General features: G+C 36.7%; 3 protein-coding genes across 6 annotated transcripts; all 3 read right to left on the minus strand.

Annotated features, from left to right (window-relative positions):
• Window positions 1-1279: 1279 nt before the first annotated feature.
• LOC118739446 (glycerol-3-phosphate phosphatase-like) lies at window positions 1280-3190 on the minus strand. Its single transcript, XM_036470768.1, has 3 exons — window positions 2801-3190; window positions 2056-2704; window positions 1280-1969 (listed from the first exon to the last, which is right to left on the minus strand). The coding sequence occupies exons 1-3, from the start codon at window positions 3015-3017 to the stop codon at window positions 1789-1791; spliced, it is 1047 nt and encodes a 348-aa protein (XP_036326661.1). The 5' UTR covers window positions 3018-3190; the 3' UTR covers window positions 1280-1788.
• Window positions 3191-3247: 57 nt separating this feature from the next.
• On the minus strand, window positions 3248-7035 carry LOC118739447 (glycerol-3-phosphate phosphatase-like; the record flags this gene model as incomplete). 4 transcript variants are annotated; one of them, XM_036470770.1, is given in 4 exon segments in its annotated part: window positions 3248-3732; window positions 3796-4444; window positions 5817-6155; window positions 6700-7035. In XM_036470770.1, coding segments are annotated over 3 exon segments (924 nt in total). In that variant the 3' UTR covers window positions 3248-3554.
• A 589-nt stretch (window positions 7036-7624) lies between these two features.
• On the minus strand, window positions 7625-11938 carry LOC118739448. Its single transcript, XM_036470773.1, has 3 exons — window positions 11371-11938; window positions 11259-11312; window positions 7625-8337 (listed from the first exon to the last, which is right to left on the minus strand). Exons 1-3 carry the CDS (start codon window positions 11740-11742, stop codon window positions 8053-8055), a joined length of 711 nt encoding a protein of 236 aa, XP_036326666.1. The 5' UTR covers window positions 11743-11938; the 3' UTR covers window positions 7625-8052.
• Window positions 11939-12835: the final 897 nt, after the last annotated feature.

The following is a 12835-nucleotide window of genomic DNA, read 5'->3' on the forward strand; positions in this document are numbered from 1 at the left end:
TTCATTGGAAATAGTACCCAAAAAGTAGTAAAAATAATCCTAATCTTTCCCCCTTTTTCTACTAACCTAAAATGCATGGCCGCAATTGGCATGCAGAAAAAGTGAGGCTATATTTATTTCACCATGGGTGTGTACATAAATAAATGAATAGATGCTTGAATGATTATTTGTTTTGTAATGTTATTTTAAAAGTTTATCAAAAACATTTGCTCTTGAATGAATTTATATTCAGGTAATTTTTTTTAAGGAATCGGCATCGGCCAAAAATCGGTAATCGGTCGGACTCTAGCGTGAAGTGCCTTTCTGAATTCTCTGTATTAGCTTCACACTAAGCTTTAGCACCTGAGCTTCACTAGGAGCTAAAGCATTATTTTAATAGTCAGTCGGAAAACACTGTTTATTATCATATACATATGTACATATTTATGAATCGCGTCATTGATAGTTTTGACTACAATTTCGTGTGTACTTTTATTTTTCGCGGTGAATTTTGTAAAATTTTCCATTTATAAAATATGTTAGAACAAACTGATTGCTCCAGACTTAATGAGATAACGAGCTCGTAAAATGCCAACAATTTGTATAAGTCGAACTCGCAAATAATTTCAAAGCTGCTCCGTAGGGGAGCATATGTATGTATGTATGTACATACATACACAGTAATACATACATACATATATAGTAGAGCCCTTTTGTAGTTTGGATTCGTTTATTTCGTTATCTATTAAGGTTATCTGTTAAAACACCTTAAACATGTGTACTTATTTTTTTTTAATAATTACTGCAATGTTGATGTAAGTAAACACCTGAAAAATGTGCCTAATGAATCGAAATCGATGTAGACATCAATATAGTCGGCAGGCTAAAAGGGCATGACATGTAAATTGTAGATGTAACTACATTAATTTGTGTAGCATTTATTTATGTATATAGTACATGTAGAAATATATAATTTAATTTTAGAATAACAAATGATAACACTGCAGCAACGCTTAAATGGCACTAAAAGACCCCGATACAAGAAAACATAATTTTGGGTCGTAGATTACAGATTTTTTTCCAGATCAGCTCATTTTCCCCAAGATATTTTAATTTTAAGTTTCAAATGTGAATGAAAAAAATCAATCTTTAACAACGACGAACAATTTAAAAATAACATACTCATAGATGGCGTATGAGTAACATTTTTTCCTGCTCATATTTCATACAAAAAAATTATTACGCATTTTCATTTGACCATTCATTAGAATTTTTATTTTTTATTTTTTGTAGACAAACAGGCCTAAATAAAAATTAAACCAATTTAGAGAGATAGCACAATTAAACAAAAATTCAAATATCTCGAGAAAATGGCCTGATCCAGAAAAACAGAATACAGATTCGTAATCTACGACTCAAATTTAAGTTTACGTGCTTTGTCGTTTTTTGTGTCATTTGAAAACTTTAGTGTTTCACTACGATGTAATTAGCTGCATATGCATGTCGAATAATTCTTTTTGCTGGCTATCTTTTACTTAATGAAATTAAAAACCACTTATCTCTTTTGAATTAATAAAAATGTATTAAAAGCTCATTTTGATAAGAATTTCAAATATTTTTTTTTAACATAATTGTGTATGTAACAATCTATTATACATTTTTCACTGAAACCAGCAGCTACAAAATTATAAAATATTTCCCGAATATTCTTAATAATCACTTAACTTAGTCTGTTATGCATTTTGAATTTTAAGTGGTTATATAAGCGTATTTTAATCTCTATAAAAAGGCATTTTAATCAACTCTCTTCTACTTGATAAATGTCAACAAGTCACTTAATCTCGGCAAGAAGACATCGGGTATGAGTTTCTTGTGTTCAGGATCAGACGATTTCTTCCACAACTCAACATCATTCATTTGATTTACGCCCGTCCCGACGAGCATAGTTTGGAAACCACAATTAAAGCCCAACAATATGTCACTGCTGCAACTAATATACAAAAAAAAGCTTATAAAAAGACAAGTAGAATACAATTTTTCCCACCAACCAAAAGTCTTTTCCTATGCAACACTTACCAATCGCCCACAATGAGCGTACGCCCCGGTTCTATGGTACCATTCTCAATCAAATGCTCACAAATTCGACGATTCGGTTTGCCTATCACTACAGGCTCTCGTCCTGTACACGTTTGCACAGTACGCACAATGCTACCCGCATCGGGTATAACCATGCCAGGCATGGGAAAACGTTCATCTGTATTTGTAGCAATGAACAAGCATTTTGGATCATCCAAATAAACTGCTGCCTTAATCATTTTACAGAAACTGAAATGTACATCGAAGCCCACAACCACCGCACCAATATCGGAATCTTTACAAAAGCCACCTTTTATATATTCGCTTAACCTGCTTGACATTACATCGGGTCCGACGCCAGTATGTTTTATGCCCACAGCATCAAGTTCGGAGGCAATACCTGCAGTGCCTATCACATAGACTTTTCGCTGGAAATTGTGTGCCTTTAAATAGGCTGCGGCCGAATTCGACGAGGAGATTATTTGCTCGGCAGGAATATCGAAACCCATAGAGTGTGATTTCTCGTATAGCTGTTGGCGCGTTTTCGTTGAATTGTTAGTGCAGAGGAAAATCTTCTTCCCCGACTGCTTTAGGTAGCGCATAGTGTCCACAGCGCCTTCGATGACAGTATCGCCGAGCCAAATAACACCTGTAGGGAGGGAGAGAGAACATGAGGTGTTAGTAGCTAGATGGACAATTATTTAAACGGATTAAGAAACTAGTACGTATTCAATAATATCCTTACCATCACAATCACTGATGATCGTATCAAAGCTGTTCAACCATTGCTGGACAGTTTCTTTTGGTTGCTCAAGCAGATTTGCGCAAATTCCTTTGTACATATTTTCGATCGGATGGCACGTGCTTTTATCACTGATGCACTTATATAAATAATAGCGTTTGCCGCTATCTACATGCTTCTCGTTTACTGATTTTCTAATTGCTAGCGCTGCATCTGACATTGTCGCCGCGTTGTAGGTCTGAAACTATTCTGACCATGCAAACTTTAATGGGAGGTAATATATAGAGTGCAAACAGTCTGGTTTTGCGATGCCCTTTGCACACTATTTGAACTGATTTGCGATAAGGCCGAATTGCTTACCAGGAAATAACCCCTTTATAACTATTTGTTATTTTGCATTTTTTTACAATAGTTTTTGTAATTTATTTTTGTTATTTATTTAATTTTTCCTTTTTTTGTAGTTGATCTTCCATAACACTATTTGTACAAAAGAACATTGTATTGTAGGACAGCAATGCAAAACATTAATTTACAAATATAAATTATTAGAATACGCTGATATATGTACGTACAAATGTACATATTAAAGTTTATAAGCATGTAAATGTACAATAGTTAAAATATATTTTTTTTATATAAAGATTAACTAATTTCGATACCAAACTAATAGCAAAGTATAAGTATTAGTAGCAACTTTGTGTGCCGCAGCTTTAGATCCTATTTCTGTCGTTCCTGCACTACCTGCGTATAACTAACACTACATAAATGGCAGCAAATCACCCAATTTGGGCAGAAACACATCGGGTATGAGTTTCTTTTGTTCAGGATCATCTGAATTCTTCCACGCCTCAACATCGTTTAACTTGTGTATGCCCGTGCCGACTAGCAGCGTTTGGAAACCACAATTGAAGCCAAGCAAGATGTCAGTGTTGCAGCTAAAATAAGAAAACAGTTAAACAATTTCCTACTAATAACCCTATGACCATAGGGACACTTACCGATCACCAATCATTAACGTACGTGCCGGATCGATAGTACCTTCATTTATCAACCATTCGCAAATACTGGGATTGGGTTTCCCAATCACGAAGGGTTCACGCTCTGCACATGTCTGCACCGCGCGCACAAAACTACCCGAACCGGGTATCACCATGCCAGGCATAGGAAAACGTTCATCTGTATTTGTCGCAATAAACAAGCATTCTGGATTGTCCAGATATGAAGCAGCTTTGATCATTTTACAGAAACTAAAATGCTCATCGAAGCCCACAACCACGGCGCCAATTTCGGCATCTTTACAAAAGCTTGTCGCTAGATATTCGGCTAGTGTGCCGTTCATTACATCGGGTCCTATGTCGCTATGCTTGATGCCAACGGCGTCTAGTTCGCCTGTTATGCCGCCAGCTCCTATCACATACACTTTCTTTTGAAAATCACGCGCTTTTAAGTAAGCAGCAGTTGAATGTGCTGAGGAGATCATTCCTTCGGCGGTAATATCGAAACCCATGCTATGCGATTTCTCCAGCAATTGCTGCCGGGTTTTCGTTGAATTATTGGTGCAAAAGAATATCTTCTTGCCAATGGTTTTGAAGCGATTCATTGTGTCGACAGCGCCTTCAATGACATTGCTATATACCCAGAGGACACCTAGAAGTGGAATGTGTTGAAAAATTAATAAAATCGAGAAGGAATAGAAAAGGACAGGAACGCCAGAAAAAATTTTCAAAATGTTTCAAATTCGCGGATTTTGTATGGGTACAAAAAGGGAAATTTAGGCACACAAAATTGGCTCAATCCGTTTCCTTTTTGCCTTCGATAAAAGAGTTTTTTGAAAAGTGTTTTTCAATTCTGTACGAGTAATCAATTCGAATTTATTATAATTATTATCTACAGTATCGGTCATATCTATAGCACGCCATTTCAAAGTGATATTGTGTGCAACTTATGTTTATTTATTTATTTTTGAGAATTTTCAATTAAAATACAGTTCTTTCTCTAACAAACCCCATATAAAAACAAGTTTAGCAATTTGTAGAGAACTTCAAAAAAGTGCAACAAATTTTCACCTAAATTTCAAACTTTTTTCTCAGAAGTGTTTGAATTTTTCTGAATACACAGTTTTATAGCCCAACCAATTTTAGTCTGATAATGTGCAAGTTTCAAGTTGCTAAAAGTTACCGTTGATTTTTTAGAATTTTTTTCGCCAAAAGTGTTGCGGTTTTCATCCATATACAAATAAATTGAGTTTATTCATTATATGGAAGCCAATGCGACAAAAAAAATTCTAAAAAATTAACGGTAAGCCCATTGACATTTGCACATTATCAGACTAAAATTGCAGTGGCTAAAAAACTGTGTACTCGAAAAAATTCTAACACTTCCGAGAAAAAAGTTTGAAACTTGGGTGAAAATTTGTTGCACTTTTTTGAAGTTTTCTACAAATTGTTAAACTTGGGTTTAAATGGGGTTTGTTAGAGAAAGAACTGTATTTTAATTGAAAATTCTTAAAAATAAATAAATAAACATAAGTGGCACACAATATCACTTTGAAATGGCGTGCTATAGATATGACCGATACTGTACATACATAAGTACATACACATGCATGTTTATTTGCGGTCGTGACATTGTCATTGCCCTAGAGTAGACACCTTGACCATTTGTTCGCACGCCACATATTACTCATTTAGTTATTTTTCCATTGTATTTTGTTGTTCTTATTGCTTTGAATAAACCTCGCAAACACGTACAAACTGATTGCACGTCACCGAATCGCGGGCGAAATTTCCCCACCAAACACACAACGTCGTGAAAAGTATGGAAAGCCGCCACCGTCAAGAATTACGCAATGTTACCTCATTATTTGTGAGAATCCGAATAAAACTCATAAGAGCCACAAATATACTACATGCAAAAATTTCCTACACATTGATAATGAAAAATAAAAGTGACCTTTAAGGTCAAAACATTTGCACTATTCTCTACAGTCTTATACTTCCTAAGCATCTCCTGCACTTACCATCGCAATCGGTGATGACAGCGTCGAAGCCATCCAACCATTCTTTGACCTTCCCCGGCGGTAGCTCCAGCAGATTCGTACATGTTTGCTTGTACATGTTTTTAGTGTGTCGTCTAAAGGTGCTACTAATCACTTGGTTACCCGTGTTGTCGGTATAATTGGCACCCTTCCAAATGTGGAATTATCAAATGAAATCCTGACGCTTTTGTGTTCTACACTAGCAGTTCACTAATATCACGAATAAGCCTCCTTACTAGCCGTTTGCTGACTGCTAACACTACCACCGTCTACTGCTGCCGCCAATTTCAACACTTCAACCAACGCTGCCGCAAACCGTTTCTATAGGAAAAAGTTTTTGCATTACTTTTTTATTAAAAAAAAAAACATAAGAAATCTCGTTTTATTTTGCTCATTTGCCCTTCACGATCATGTTCGCGAAAGCAGAGCGTACCAATAGCAACTGTCAGAGAACACAGCGGCAAAGGCGGAGCGGTGCGTTTCATATTTCATATTCCAAATTTTCAATGAGTCAACCAACCAGTCCGGGTCTAATCAGCCGCTGTTGTCGCTCTCACGCGTGCTCCATACGACGCTACGATACAAGCGTGCGTATTGGGTATGTGTCTACATAGATGTGAAGACAATGGCCCTCCCGTTTGTCTGGTGTACCAACACGTGCCACGGCACTTTGATACTCTTTTATTGATTTTCAACAACTGTGCCACGCCGCCGGTGATGCTATCTATGTAGCGGACAACTCTAAAACCTAAACTGGGCAATACTTGGCGTTTACCTTTATTCTCCGTCATATTACGTTTAGATTTTTCCACTTGAACCTAATACAATTTTATTAATGAACTTACGCTTTTCAGCTTTGACGCACCTTGCACTTGGTTATCGCTTATCGCTACTTCAATTTCCCACGGCTGTCTGTATATCGACACTCCTGTCGACGTTCTCGTTTCCAGATTTTCCGCTTGCTTTTTCACTCTTTATAGAAATTTTCTGTACATGCGCGCTTCAATTCTCCACTCACACATATGCATTTTTTTATTTTTATTGCTTTGTTATTATTTTATGAATGCACAACGGCAAAAGCAATAAATTTACGGCTTTTTGTTGGTATTTTTTTTATTATTACTTATCCACCGTTCTTCTCGTATTCGAAACAGCTGATTTTTGTTGTCCACTTCCACCGCGAGTACAGTGAGCATCGAGAGTGGCTTTAATGTGATATGACTTTTAATAGATATAAAAAATTTAAAATGAATATTTACAAAACTTTTAGTGTGCCAAGTGATTTAAAAGCGACGTTTTTAACTTTTTTCCCAATAGACGCTGTTGAATGCGTTTTTAATTCTTATAATATTTGGTACTTTTGACCGCCATACTGGATCCGTCATTTTAAACAGCGATCTCATTAACCCTGGATATCAAGAAAAAAGTATATCCGCCAAGTTCGCCATTGAGGTTAGAAAAAAATTGTGACATGATGGATCAAAACTGACTTCAGATTCTTGTTCAGCATATAGGCACCTAGAGTGGTCAAAATAACCTTTCATAATTTTTTTTAGTTCTGTGTTATTTATTTATGTTTTTAATCGGCTTAAAAAAAGGTCGCATAACTTCAACCGATTTTGATAATTCTTTTTCTGTCTGAAAGGTAGGTCCCATACTTATTTGGTTTAGATCCGATCATTGGATCATAAAAAAATTAACGGAACTTCTAAATTTTTATATGAGAATTCGAGCCGGTTGTTTTTTGCTTAAAAATTAGTTTTTTTTATTCTTTTTTTACATTACCGAGCTTGAAAATATATTTTGTCTATTATTATTTTTTTTCATATGTTTTAAGTTTTAAAATATAAGGTGAAATCGGTTAGATGAATGTTCCACGACTTATTTTTTTAAATGTCCAAAATCAAAAGTTCTAGTGATATGCCCATAGTTAAATGTATAGATATACATATCAAATGAAAAGTCTTTCAATTATCTTGCCAACCATATTCATGTTTCGAAAATCGGCTCAATAGTTTTCGAAATATAAGCAGCACCTATATTAATTTGCTCAAAAAAAAAAAAGTATACCATTAAATCAGCAAAAACGGCGGACACGTACACTTTTTCTTTTTTTCGACTTCAACGGCTGTTAATCTTTACTTGCTCCTTTTTCTTTAATCATCAATCAAGCCTCTAAAAGATTCCGCTAGTAAGTTATGTGGTTGCACAGGTTTGTTTACTCAAATTTTTCATAATGTTCTTGCACGTTTGGCTGTTGGCCAAAAGTGCGATCTTTAATTTTAAAATCCATTATATTTCTTTGAATAACCATAATAGCTTCTTCAATAACCTCTTGATTCGCCATCTCATTCAAAATTGAAACCACTTGTTCTCCAAGCCATTCATATTTCCTTTCACTTTGCTTCTCTATCACCTGAGTTAGATTTGAAAATCCTTTTTCGATGTCGGTTCTTGCTCGTTTTGATTGTTGTAATGAAGCTTTACTTGATGTGCTAGGTTCCTAGGATAAAATAAAAAATCCGTTATTGCATGATATATTTTTTTATAAAAGTAATTTTTTTATAAATAAAAAATTATGCATTTTTTAGTTTCCAAATTCCCCACAAGAGTGGCGGCTGATTTCCGAAGAGTTTCGAAAGAAGTGGTATTTTCCATTGTGTCTTGGAGCATTAAATGGAAAGCATATACATTTCTATGCTTCTGAGTCTGTACGTTTCGGACTACTTAGTTAGGTACTTAGTTAGCAAGAATGATAGAATATATATATATATATGAATACATAATTTTATTATAAGGATGCCGATTCAAATTAATAACAATCAATGTTTCTTACACAACGGGCGATTTCTTCTGGCATGATTGAAGGTGCTATTTCGTTGTCGCTTATGATTGTCACTGTGCCATGATTTTGTTTAAATTTTTGTAAAATTGCTTAGCACACTTACGATTGCTATAAATTCTGCTTCCAGTTTTTAAGATTTTCTAATTTGAAGTCTTCAAAATAAGAACAAAAGCACCAAAAACGCACCAAGCACAAAACTCAAAAATTTTCGCTTTTTGAATACCCACTAAATTTGGTGCGAAAAGCATCAATTTGGCAACAGTGAATGTAAACAAAAGTATCCCTGCAGTGAAAACCCAAACCAGTTAGAAAAAATACTAGTTCATAAACTAGTATGTGCCTACTAGTTTGACATTTTCGAAGAACTTAAGCGTTCAGCGACATCTGCCTTTGAATTGCCAAAGCCTAAAATAAAACGCAATTAATTGCTTTTCTTACAAATGTCGGCTGTGGCGTCACGTGAAGACTACTGGTTCTGGTTCTGAGATCGCAGATTCGAGGCCGCATGGAGATGGTTAAGATTTTTACAGTTAGATCAATGTAAGTAGGAATAATTATTTCGATTTAAATATAAATAACAAACTAAAAAATCTAGTTGGATTACAAAAAAAAAGAAGCAAATATATGGGAAATACTTGTGCCATAAAAAAATGGATAAAAAAAAAATATTTTTTTTTTAAATTAAATTTAAGAAAACAAAAAAAAGCCTAAATAAAAAATATAAATAAAATAAATATTATAAAAAAATAAAATAAAATGTTCCCTGCGCCCGGGCTTGAACCTGGTACCTCAGCCATACCAAGCGAGTGCTTTGCTCTGTCGGCCATTGCGACTGTTGGAGCGCCGCGAGCAAAAAGGAATACATCAACATGGGTTCCGTAAAGTGCATAGTACAACAACAGCACTTAACGCCATAAACACTCAGATAACTCGTGGCCTAAACCGAAACCGCCCCTGTAAGAGAACTATTCCAGTAGCGTTGGACCTGTCCAAGGCGTTCGACACTGTCAGTCATTCAACGCTACTAGAAGATATAGAGGCCTCCTCACTCCCACAGGGTCTCAAACGGTGGTCGGCGAATTACCTGAGTGGTCGACACTCGTCAGTAATTTTTAGAGACAAAACTAGCAAGCCACGTAAAATTAAACAGGGGATACCACAGGGTGGTGTCCTGTCCCCGCTACTGTTTAATTATTACATATCAAAGCTTCCTCAGCCACCAGAGGGTGTTAATATAGTCTCGTATGCTGACGATTGTTCGATCATGGCGTCTGGGAATGAAATTGATGACTTGTACTCGAAAGTAAACGGCAGCACTTGGGGCAAAGATAAAGAAACGTTGTTGGCAACATACAAGGCAATTGGCCTGCCGGTTCTAAGCTACGCAGCGCCCGTATGGTCACCGGTGGCAAGCAGGACGCAGTGGATGAAGCTACAGACCTGCCAAAACACGGCATTACGAACTGCGACAGGATGCCTCCTGATGACGCCTCAACACCACCTTCATGACGAGGCCCAGATGCTCCCAGTAAAGGAGCATAACATAATGCTCTGCAAGCAGTTCCTCGCTGGGAGCCACAGACGTGGCCATCCCAGCGGGCAACTGCTCGCGGAAGAGCCCTGGCCACGGCACGTCAGGAGGCATCTTTACGAACTGACAGACGAAGTCCAGAGGTACATATATCAAACAACCTCTGGACCCGCCACCCTACCGACAGGCCCTGAACGGCATTCACAGGGAATCAGTCTCAAGTTATGTAGACTTCCGCCCTGTGAATGCCGTTCTAGGCACACAACCACCGGACGTGGACAGGACAGAACTTTGTCTGCCTCGGGAGACCCGCACCACAATAGCCCAACTTCGATCTGGCTATTGCAGCAGGCTCAACAGCTACCTGAGCAGAATCAACGAGGATGTGCCCAACCAATGCCCGGCATGTGGAGAGTCGCCACATGACTCCCGGCACCTCTTCACATGCCCTGAGAACCCCACTCAGCTAACGCCCCTGTCTTTATGGACAGCCCCTTTGGAAGTAGCACACTTCCTGGGCCTCCCCCTAGCTGAAATAGACGACAACGTTGATGGATGAACCGCCCCGAACGGGGCTTAGTAGCCGCTATAACAACAACTAATGCTTTTCATGGGGCATGAATTGGCAGACTATCTCATCAACTGGTATGATGCTACTAGTATTTCTACTAGTAGATGCTGATGCATAGCCTGACAATTGACATCTCGTAGGACATCGCAATGTTAAAAATACCAGTCGCTAACATTGAAAAAGGATAGAACGTGAACTAGTTGGGCTGAAACGCAAACTGGTAGAATTCTAGTTCACAACTAGTAGCTTTCCCTGCAGGGATATATTATGACGTCAGCGATTGGGAGGATGCTGTCAAATCGACGAAGAGAATGGCGCGACCTTTATTTTCTGGATCGTGGTTAAGGAACGCTTTTTGAACTAAATCTGACTACTTCGGACTTTTTCTGACTATTTCTGGGAGATAAGGAACGCAACTAATATGTATGCTTAAATACGCCTAGTATTACTTATTATTATTGTTTGTTAACCACTCACCGAAAAACTTTCGTCATCCTCCTCATTGCTTTCATAAGTTATTTTATGGGTTTCCTAGTAATGAAATAAATATTTCGTTTGAATTTGACAGTGTATTCAATTCTTTACTCACAGGTTTTTTTCTTTTAGGAATATTGTAAGTGCTTTGCCTTTTATAAATTGAAGGACGCAGAAAATCCAACTCATCAAAGCACCATAATTTCGGATGTCTAATGTCTTCATTTCCAACTCCACTCCGCCGGCTAGCATTTATAGCCCGCAATTCTTTTCTATACTGAGATCTTAAGCTTAGTATCTTATTTTTGATGTCCGAAATCCTTATATTATCCAAATTCTGCTTCATTTTGTTTAGAATTGATTTAAATGCATTTTCCCTCTTTACGCGGTCATGGTAGGTAGGACTACTTACGTCCCACAGGCATTCTTGCTGTACTAACAAATTTATTAATTTTTTGCTATTTTCGCGACTCCACTCTAAAGGCATTTTAATTTCTTTTTTTTTTTGGCTTTTCAATAACTGAACATTTGTTAGGGCGCTGTTAGCAGACAATCATATGATCCCTGGTCACCAATTGTTGTTGCTTCCACTGCACAAGAAAAACATTTTTTTTTTGAGATTGCAATAAATTAGCTGCAGTGCGAGACCACATTGCCAGATCAGTGAAACGAAAAATTGAAGGCGAGCGAGAACTAAACCGCAACCAATCGGTTGAAATTTGACCAGCCCGCGAACCACCAGTGTTGCCAAGTTTTGAAATTGAAAAAGCACCAAAATCCAAGAAAAATCGCGTTTTTTCTTGAAAAAAATACCAAATTTTTATCGGAGTATTTAATGCATACACATTTTTTTGCAGGGATGCTGATTTAAATTAAAAAAATCAATGTTTCTGCTCGACGGTCGAATTTTTCCTGTTTTCTATAAATTCAAATATTTTCGTCCCAGCGACGATAACATTCTTGTTCTTATTTTCTAATTTGCAGCTGTGTCCAGCGCTACCGCTTCGCTAAGATTCAAGAAAAATTTAAAAATTTTGTCCTGACTGTTTATGTTAAATTTTTCTTCGTTTTGCATAAGTTTCTATACAATTCTTGTCAAACGAAAGCAAAAATAAAAAATGAAGTTTCATGAACTATGTGGTAGTTTAAATATACACTGATCTCGTGAACTAAAGGAGCATAAAGAACTTTTCTTTCTGACTGTTTGACACCGAAACTTAACGAAATTTGATTTCCCTTTTTAATGCGCCTTATTTGAGCGCATATTGGGAAAAATCTTTTTGTGTTAAAAATTTGTTTGCAAACATATGTATGCTCGCTTACGATTGTCATTATGCCATGATTTTGTTTCCATTTTTGTAAAGTTGCTAGAATATGTACGATTTCTATTAATTTAGCTGTAAGTTAATTACAATTTAAAGGAAATTTGATGTAATAAAACGTTTAAACCTTTAATTTTAGGTCCAAAACAACAAATGAGAATCAGGTAGAAATCTTAATAAGCCTAATGGAAGCTAGGTTATTTTGGTTTATTACATGAAAACGCGCGATTGAAATCAAAATATTTCAACTCACATGTG

This window comes from Rhagoletis pomonella, unplaced genomic scaffold (assembly GCF_013731165.1).
Source record: "Rhagoletis pomonella isolate Grant_MI unplaced genomic scaffold, Rhpom_1.0 Rhpom_scaffold_00005, whole genome shotgun sequence".
NCBI classification, from domain to species: domain Eukaryota; kingdom Metazoa; phylum Arthropoda; class Insecta; order Diptera; family Tephritidae; genus Rhagoletis; species Rhagoletis pomonella.